This window comes from Chanos chanos, chromosome 1, assembly GCF_902362185.1.
Source record: "Chanos chanos chromosome 1, fChaCha1.1, whole genome shotgun sequence".
Classification (NCBI taxonomy): Eukaryota; Metazoa; Chordata; class Actinopteri; order Gonorynchiformes; family Chanidae; genus Chanos; species Chanos chanos.
The window spans coordinates 57,991,202-58,000,404 of NC_044495.1; the positions used below are offsets into that span (position 1 = coordinate 57,991,202).

Below are 9,203 nucleotides of genomic sequence, written 5' to 3' on the forward strand. Positions count from 1 at the left end.
CATCCTAAGCACAAAATAACCACCCAGGATTGATTCGAGTGATTTCTCTTAGAGCGTCTTATCTCTCTGGAACACTTTTATTCTTTAAACTTCACTCTATTCTCTTATCGCGAAAGATACTCTTGGTGTGAACATGTTTGATTATTCCCATTGACAGTCCATTGCGTTCAACGCATATACCAAATACAGTTGTTACACAACGGCTCCAGTCAACATGATTAAATCTGGCTTCACTTTGCTCGCAACATTTTCGAGATTTATTAAATGTAGATTAAGAAAAAGGAAAAATGATTTATTCCTTGGAAAATAGACACGTTAGGGAAAATGTTAATTTTGTTCATTTCTGGCATTAGATTTTTTTCATTTCTTGCATTATGGGCATACTATATGTTCTTATTTATTTATTTATTAAGTAATTAAGTAAGGAGTCGCTCATCTAGATAATACTCAGTTTCCATGGTTCCTACCATCTGCGTGATTCTACTGAGCGCTGTTATTACGTAACAGGAACAGGAAGGGTTTGACAATTGTCAACTGAGGAAACATGAAGACGTGTATTGAGATTATGAATTGCCCAAGTATACATTGAAATAACGCCAGACGCCACTGGAACTAATAACAATGCACTGATATTTTATTTGGAAAAACACCGGAGGATTAAATTACAGACCCCATTTCTCCAATCAGGTAAGGCATTTAATTTCCATATTTATCCTGGCTAACATTAGCTAGCTCCAGCGATTGGATAGCTTCACAACTTGAAGATCTTTTGACGCTATCTCGCATATGTAAACATTTATTTATTTATAGCTTAAAAATTGAATAGAATAGCTTCGTTAGATTCATCTCCCGTGATTTCATGAACGACTGAAGTTTGTTTACTGACACAAGAGCGCTTTAGCGAACTTGTTTAACGATACATTCCATCAGTTAGGGATTAAGGTCGGCTCCGTGGAGCAGTTAAGGCCCGTACAAGATATTTTACTAATAAACCGATTTATTAACATTGCTCAGACAGTCATCAAAGATGTTTTTCTCTGTATATGAGAACGCTAGATCGGTAAGCTTATTCAGTCACGCTGATTTCAATACGGTCTTTTCATTCGTCGATGACTCTGAATTATTCAATAGCGAAAAAAAAGGGGGTATGTCAGAAGTCACATACCTGAGCGATTTCTTAAGTCAAGCAGCAAACCGGACTATAACCAGACTGTTCAGTCCAACTCTTTACTTCCCCCTTTTCAGTGGAACGGTTCCTTTCAATTTTAATCCATGGACACAACATGTTTTGCAATGCCAGCATCAGAGCTATGCATTTCCAGTGTCCTCACAGTTACATTAAAAAAAGAAAAGAATTTTTTTTTACACATATTGCTCATTTCTTGATCTTATACCCATAGAACGTGTGTGTGTGTGTGTGTTCTGTGTAATTTAGGTGTCCTGGACAGGCTTGGTACCATGTTGGACCACGCTGACGTGAGCTGTACTCCGGAGGAGCGCGTGCGGGCCCTGACCAAATTGGGCAGCACGGTGGACATGAACGAGGACGTCCCCGCCCGCCGTTACTTCCGCTCGGGGATGGAGATGATCCGCATGGCTCACGTCTACGCCGAGGAGGGCAACACGGAACACGCTTTCGTCCTCTACAACAAATACATCACGTAAGTTCACGGGACGCGCCACCCTCAGAGAGACGGTCACGCTGGTCAAGCACAACGCGAGCTGTTTGATTCCCTAAAACCTGTAGGATGTAACCACATACCACTACACAATATCCACACTGCGTATCTCCGATTAGCTGAAGAATTTACACACTTCTTTGTCAAACAGGAATCTGCATGAGATAGTGAGACGAAGCAGAGTTCCGATCCTAAAAAGACAAGACTTGACGTTTACTACTTCCTGACTTCTTGGGGTTAAATAGTTAATAGGGGTTAAATCGCCCTTTTTTTTTTTTTTTCAGGAATCCGTTCCGGTCCTAATTCAGTACACTTAACGCATTTGACTGGCTTAATTAGATGAACCTCTGTAGGGTTGGAGTAGCAGAAAAAAGCATATCCTCCAAGACCTTCAAGTAGGAATCTATGTACTGTGTTCTTGACAGAGCTGTCCGAATCCAGCACCAGTGGGTTGTGCGTTCAAATCCCATCCTGACGTTTGCAGCTGTTCTGTCCTTGACTTAGACATTGAACCCCAAAGCTTACCCTGAGGGACCATGACCTACATAGAAAACCGTTGTCTTACGTCACTTTGGGAAAACGGCATCAGTGACATTTAAATGCGTATTTTGTTGCTGGACGAATTTAGAATTGTATTTTGACTTGTTGCTGGCAGACATTCCAAAAAAAAAAAAAAACCCTTTAATTTTTTTTTTCTTTTTTGTATTCGTCTTCACAGCCTTTTTATTGAGAAACTTCCTCATCATCCAGAGTACAAATCATCCAGCATCCCAGAGAGGAGAGACACCCTGAAGGTTAGTTTTACACGTTAACATGTGTCCGCGTTCATTTCATCCCGCGCGCGCGTAAAAAAAATCCAAACGTACGTTTGTCATTCTCAGCTTCAGTCTCAGGGTTTTGTTTTTTTTTTTTTTAAATTCTTCAAGTCCTTTTTTTCTCTCTCTCTCCTGTGACAGAAACTGAAGGAGGTCGTGTTCCCTCAGGCGGAAGAGCTGAAGAAAAGGTTATTGAAGAGATACCAAGAAGAATACGCCGAATTTCTAGTGAAAAAGGTGAACTTTTGACCCCGTGCCTCACTGATAGATTGGGATGTCATTCAAATAAAGCGCCTATGCAAGACTATATGGAGAGCGCTAGCGCTTTGGGATAGTGCTGGACTTTGGCGTTACAAATGTATTCGGTAACCCGTCGCTAAATATAGTCCTGGGATGTCATTTTAATATAATAAGAGTGTTTTGATAGTAGTCCATGCGTCCCATCAAAAAGTGTAACAGTTGGTATGTCTGCATGACCAGGTCGGGCTGAGTGTGTGTGTATGACCCGCGTTGGTGTGCACTTGTACGACTCCTGTGTGTGTGATGTTTGATCAGAGGGCAGAGGAGGCGGTGCTGCAGAAGGAGCTGATGAGGCAGAAGGAGCTAAGCGTGGAGAGACAGCGCGTGGCCGAGATGCAGCGCAGGCAGAGGGAGCAGGAGCAGTTCAGCATCTTCGAGGAGATGATTCACCGTCGGGACCTGGAACGGGAGCGCCAACGCGTCCGCGAAGGCTTCGGCTCCGCCTCCTCCCCCCAGGCCGACGCCCCGCTCATCCCCGGCATCGGCGGCCCGCCTCTCCCCTTCTCCGATTCCCCCACGCCCCCCGAGAGCCCCGTGTACCCCTCCCTTAATCACGCCAACGCCCCGGCGTCCAAACCTGCGGCGGCTCCCGCGTTTGACCGCTCTCTGAAGCCTGGGTCGCTGCACAGGACGGACAGCAGTAAGAGTCGTCCTCTTCTCCTCTTTAACCGTGTCTCGTCTGACCTCGTATCCCAAAACAAACTGACACGCTGCTGCGATGATCATGCTCGCTGTAGGACTCAAAGAATCTGTCTCTGAATTTTGGGCTGATTAAAAGTGCGCAGGATCCACAAACCTGGTCCTTATCTTAAACTGGGAATGTTCTTTGAGAATGGATCAGTTGCATTATTATTATTATTATTATTATTATTAGTGATCAATAATTTCAGGGCTTTTGGACTGTGATCTGTAAGCAGGAAACGTTGTGCTCTTAGGTTTGTCCATTAGTGTGTGTGATGTGTGTGTGATGTGTGTGTATGGTGTGTTTTTCCCGTGTCGTAGTCTCTCTGGTGGACGGGCTGAGGCAGCTGGCGGTTCCGGCCGGGCTGTGTGAGACCTTTCTCAGACTGGCCGACAACAACACGGTCCGCGGCGTGGAGACCTGCGGCATTCTCTGTGGCAAACTGGTACGTCCTCTGACCCGACCATTCCAACCATTTAGCAGTCAGTATTTCAGTATTTGTCAGTACTTTGAATTTCAGGACACCAAGCAGCTTTAAGCAGAAAAGGATGAGAGAGAAAGCATTTAAATGCAATAAAATATCAAGTTCACGAGAATGTTAAATGCTGTGCATGCAATTAAAATGGATTAGTTTGATTGATTACCTATTTTCTAAATTTCATCCCTCTATAATACTCATGTAATGGTGTGTGTGTGTGTGTGTCAGACCAGGAATTCTTTCACTGTGACGCATCTGATAGTACCTAAGCAGCGTGGTGGGCCGGATCATTGTGACACAGAGAATGAAGAGGAGTTGTTTCTGATTCAGGACCAGTATGATCTCATCACACTGGGCTGGATCCATGTAAGTCACCTCCCAGCACTTTGGGATCTGTAAGCGTGGAAAGCCCGGAAAAGTCACGGACTATTTAAGTAGCGTTTTCCACACGCCAAAAGGTTTTTGTAAAGAAAGAATACTTGAAAGGTTTATGGAAAAGCCGTGAAAACATTAATTTGCTCACGATATTCTCGTGTGAAAATCAGCTCTAATATTTTAGTTTTTGGAAGGAATCTGTTGTAACTGAGTCTGAAATGAAACAGTATGTTAATGTGGTGTACAGTTAATCTATTCAAGACGTCATAGCTGAAGTAATGTACTTGGAGAAGATGTCATGGAAAAGTCCTGAAATTTTGCGACTGAAAATGTGTGTGTGAGAGAGAGAGAGAGCGTGAGAGTGTGTATCAGTGTCATAGAAGTTGACTGTGCATTTTTATCTTGTCTGTCAGACACACCCCACTCAGTCAGCGTTCCTCTCCAGTGTCGACCTTCATACCCACTGCGCCTATCAGATGATGCTCCCAGAATCCATTGCCATCGTCTGCTCTCCCTCGCCCAAACACAATGAGTGAGTGTTTAGTTATAAATATCACCCAAACACAACGAGTGAGTGTTTAGTTACAAATATCACCCAAACACAACGAGTGAGTGTTTAGTTATAAATATCACCCAAACACAACGAGTGAGTGTTTAGTTATAAATATCACCCAAACACAACGAGTGAGTGTTTAGTTACAAACTAAAGTTACAAATATCACCCAAACACGACGAGTGAGTGTTTAGTTACAAATATCACCCAAACACAACGAGTGAGTGTTTAGTTACAAACTAAAGTTACAAATATCACCCAAACACAACGAGTGAGTGTTTAGTTACAAATATCACCCAAACACAACGAGTGAGTGTTTAGTTATAAATATCACCCAAACACAACGAGTGAGTGTTTAGTTATAAATATCACCCAAACACAACGAGTGAGTGTTTAGTTACAAACTAAAGTTACAAATATCACCCAAACACGACGAGTGAGTGTTTAGTTACAAATATCACCCAAACACAACGAGTGAGTGTTTAGTTATAAATATCACCCAAACACAACGAGTGAGTGTTTAGTTATAAATATCACCAGAAACACGACAAGTGAGTGTTTAGTTATAAATATCACCCAAACACAACAGGTAAGTGTTTATTTACAATGAAACACCCAAACACAACAGGTAAGTGTTTATTTATAAATATCACCCAAACACAATGAATAAGTGTTTATTATATCACCCGAACACAATGAGTGTTTATTTATAAATCTCACCCAAACGCAATAAGTGTTTATTTATAAATGTCACCCAAACACAGTGAGTGTTTATTTATAACCCCAACAATATGAGTAAGGGCCTTTTTCTTTAATATCACCCAAACACAATGAGTAAGTGTTTATTTATAAATTGTTGTTTTATATTATTGCACAAACACACAAAAAAAAAAGTGTTTCATGTTTTCATGTTCGTCATGTTTCACATGACGAATAAGTGTTTTTTTTTAAGTATCACCCAAACACAGCATGTTTTGTTTTTTTTTTATACATCACTCAAACACAATGAGTAAGTGTTTTATTTTAAAATGTTTCACCCAAACTCAATGAGCAATTGCCTTTTGTGAAAATATGTTCTTAGAAAAAAAAATCTTATCTCTAGAGTGGAATTAGTGGAGGTTATGTAATTGTACAGTTAACATGAGGCTGATGTTCTATGTGTGGTTTCCAGAGTGGGTTACTTCAGACTAACAGACAGAGGTATGGAAGAGATCTCTCGTTGTAAACTGAAGGGCTTTCACCCTCACTCCAAAGATCTCTTCATCGTAAGTGACTCTTCATCACACACACACACACACACATTTCTCTCACCTTCGCATCCTGCTCTCCACATACATTCCGAAGGCCGTTCTCCTACTGAGGTTCTCTCTCTTTTTTTCTTTCCAATAGGACAGCACTCACATCATTCTAAAACAAGGCTCCGTAAACATCCTAGATCTGCGCTGAGTCACGAGACTATTTTAACTATGGTACAATGAAGAACTTCTTTTTTCTGTTGTTGGTTTTTTTTTGTTGTTGTTATTTTTACCGGTACATAAGCTTAACATTACAATGTCCTCCAATCGTTTTGACTGGCGCTCCATACAGTCGAATGTGTGATGGTTTTCTCTTTCTCTCTTTTTTCCGTTTTTCTGTCTTTCTTTCTTTCTTTTTTTTTTAAATGATCATTATCAATTGTTGCCAAACACTATAAACCACACAGGTTTTTTTTGGGGTTTGGTGATGGGAGTACACACACACACACACACAGAGATGGACACACACGTGCGTAACCCATCGTGTGTTCGTTTTTAAATCCAAACTCAAAAGATTCTGATATGGAGAGCGAACGGAGCTCAGGGAACACCCTCTCACCTCCAGACGGGACTCAGACGGTACAGCTCTCTTCTCCGGACTGACTTATCGTTTTCAACGTCTCTAATCATATGTATCAATCCTTTGTTGTTGTTGTTGTTAGACTCTTATTTATATTGACAAACAAACAAAAGTCATAATGCACTACAGAGATCTGACGTCCGTAGAACACGACAGCATTACAGGACATTAGTTTTTTTTTGTTTGTTTGTTTTTGTTGTTGTTTACACTGAAGGATAAAAGTTTTCTCTTTCTTTGAGACTGAATGGTAAAAGTTTGGTTCTTGTTTGCCAGAATGATTGGGAGATTTTTTTTTTTTTTTTGAAGTGCTTACTGTTTTTGGCAATAACAATAATGTCATCATCAGCTTTTATTAGAACCCCCTTCATAAAAAAACAAAAACACAACCCTAGAAAAGCCAAACACTACTACAATGAATGAAATGATGATTGTTTTACAGTGGTGAGGAAAAAAACTGGGATTCTGTGCACATGGACTTTATTTCAGTAAACTGTGACTCTTGTAATAATGCTTTGTGATGAAAGACTCTTTTTTTTTCTTTTTTTTTTTCCCTAAAACTGGAAACATTCCACTTAAGTTCAGTAAAAGAGTTATAATCTCCTACTTCGGTCGAACAAGTTTGATAAAATATTGCTGCGAAGAAACTGACTTAGGACATATCAGATAAATTTGTTGGGTTTTTTTTTTTTTTGCTCTTTATTAGTCTGAAGTAAGATGCTTTTAGCACAGTGTTAAGTCAGATTTGGTCCTACCTGCAAACGCCAATCAATCAAATTACTCTGGTCACACGACACAACACGTCCTTCTTTAACAAAACCGCCTTTTTAAAGGCAACTGGAGGACCTTAGAGTTATCATTAAAACAGATTTTAAAAAAAACAACAAAAAAAGTAACCGTCACAAATCACTGTGGCATTTTGCCCTTGAATTAAAAGTTTATTTAGAGAGATCAATTTGAAGAGATTTTTTTTTTTTTTTTTTGTATGCAGTATGTGGTCTGTTATTGCCCCTCCTCCCCAAAATTGTTACTATCAAAGCAGCAGTAATCTGCTGAACTCCAAGAAACTTCTCCACGTGTCCACGAGTTCAGAGGTCAAAAACGGCCGTTTCGAGGTCTCCTCTACAGGTTGGCTTCATCACAATATGTGAAATCAAAAACACTGTCCAGATGTTGCTGAGTTGGACGACGTCACTCGAGCTGTTTGACCTCAGGGATCGAAGCGATCAAAATCTTTCCTTCTCCAGTCAGCAAGCGTGTCAGCTACTAAGGTCAGAGGTCAAAGGTCATCCTGGAGCCCCCCCCCACCCGGCAACCGTCCATCTGACCCCGTCAGGCACTGGTGTTTTGACCCATTAGAGCAACGAAGGTCAGCCCATCCAATCCAGGTCGTCATCATCGTCGTCATCACCGAACAGAGGGGCGGGCGGCGGGCGGCCCTTTAAGCTCTACGGACCAATCAGAGACGAGCGTACGTCAGCGCACGTATATCACATCTCAAGAATGTCAATATTTGACACATTGATATTTACTATGGCTCTAGGTGATGGCTAACACTTTAATTAATCATTCGTTTGATTCCTGAAGAGTGATCTCTAATACATAAGAAAATGTCAATCAAAGTCAGCTGATTTGGTTAAATACACACAAATTCAACATAATCAGTTTTGGGACCAATTAGTCCAATTAGTGTGTGGAAGGGAAGGCAGTCTAGAACCAAAAATAGAGGAGAAAGAGGAGTGTGTGTGTGTGTGTGTGTGTATCAGGGCTCTGCCACATCCTGTCTCACCAGCTCTTCCTCCTCTTCCTCAGTGGGGCTGGGTGGGGCTTTGCTTGGTGGAACATTCTGGAAAAATGGTTCTCCATTTTCCTTCTCTACCCTCTCAGTCAGACTGAGAGAATAGCGTGATGCGTAAGGACGACAGGAAAGACGACAAGGTGAAGGATGACACGACAACAACAACAACAATAACAACAACAACAACTCAGACATCAGAATTGGCAAGATTTTCATGCATATTATGCCCAGGCTGGAAAAACTCAGTTTTATGACAAAAGACATACATCAAAAATCAGGTTATGGGTGGAAAGTGTTAGTTAACAAAGACATAAAACAGTTTATTTTATTTAAAAAATAAAAAAAACCAAAACAAAAACAGTCATAAAACCATGCAGGGAGGAGTTTACTTTTGAATTTGCTGGGTTATGATTTGATTAGGTTTGCTGTGTGACCGTTCCAAAAGTTTTTCCTTAAACAAATCAAATTACCCTCTACTCCTCCACCTCACAATTAAATTACTATTCTGGTACTATCAATTGTCCCGTTCAGATTTCCAATGTACCACCACTGCAGAAATGAATGTAGGATAAGGTTGTCTCTAAAAGACAGATGTAACTGTCTTACTGTAACTGTGCTTAAATCTCCATACACTGTCAAAAACACCAAAAA

At 40.9% G+C, this 9,203-nt stretch overlaps 2 protein-coding genes across 3 annotated transcripts in view; one reads left to right on the plus strand and one right to left on the minus strand.

The window, feature by feature from the left end:
- The first annotated feature begins 585 nt into the window (after positions 1–585).
- Positions 586–6,396, plus strand: stambpb (STAM binding protein b). Its single transcript, XM_030782193.1, has 10 exons — positions 586–687; positions 1,436–1,661; positions 2,398–2,473; positions 2,636–2,731; positions 3,050–3,434; positions 3,797–3,921; positions 4,183–4,320; positions 4,743–4,861; positions 6,054–6,147; positions 6,272–6,396. The coding sequence occupies exons 2-10, from the start codon at positions 1,459–1,461 to the stop codon at positions 6,326–6,328; spliced, it is 1,293 nt and encodes a 430-aa protein (XP_030638053.1). The 5' UTR covers positions 586–687; positions 1,436–1,458; the 3' UTR covers positions 6,329–6,396.
- Positions 6,397–7,580: 1,184 nt separating this feature from the next.
- fkbp15b (FKBP prolyl isomerase family member 15b) overlaps positions 7,581–9,203 on the minus strand; it is a 16,593-nt gene continuing 14,970 nt past the window's right edge. For both annotated transcript variants that reach the window (XM_030782113.1, XM_030782105.1), the window contains exons 28-29: positions 8,544–8,646; positions 7,581–8,202 (exon numbers count right to left, since the gene is read on the minus strand). In XM_030782113.1, the coding sequence (XP_030637973.1) occupies positions 8,125–8,202; positions 8,544–8,646 (181 nt within the window). In that variant the 3' untranslated portion in view covers positions 7,581–8,124. The remainder of the gene's footprint in view (positions 8,203–8,543; positions 8,647–9,203) is intronic.

Excerpts from the sequence above, each read along its gene's own strand:
- stambpb (XM_030782193.1), top strand. The coding sequence starts at position 1,459 with ATGTTGGACCACGCTGACGTGAGCTGTACTCCGGAGGAGCGCGTGCGG. Across the intron at positions 2,732-3,049 it reads CCGAATTTCTAGTGAAAAAG|AGGGCAGAGGAGGCGGTGCT; the intron begins GTGAACTTTTGA and ends ATGTTTGATCAG. Across the intron at positions 3,435-3,796 it reads GCTGCACAGGACGGACAGCA|TCTCTCTGGTGGACGGGCTG; the intron begins GTAAGAGTCGTC and ends CCCGTGTCGTAG.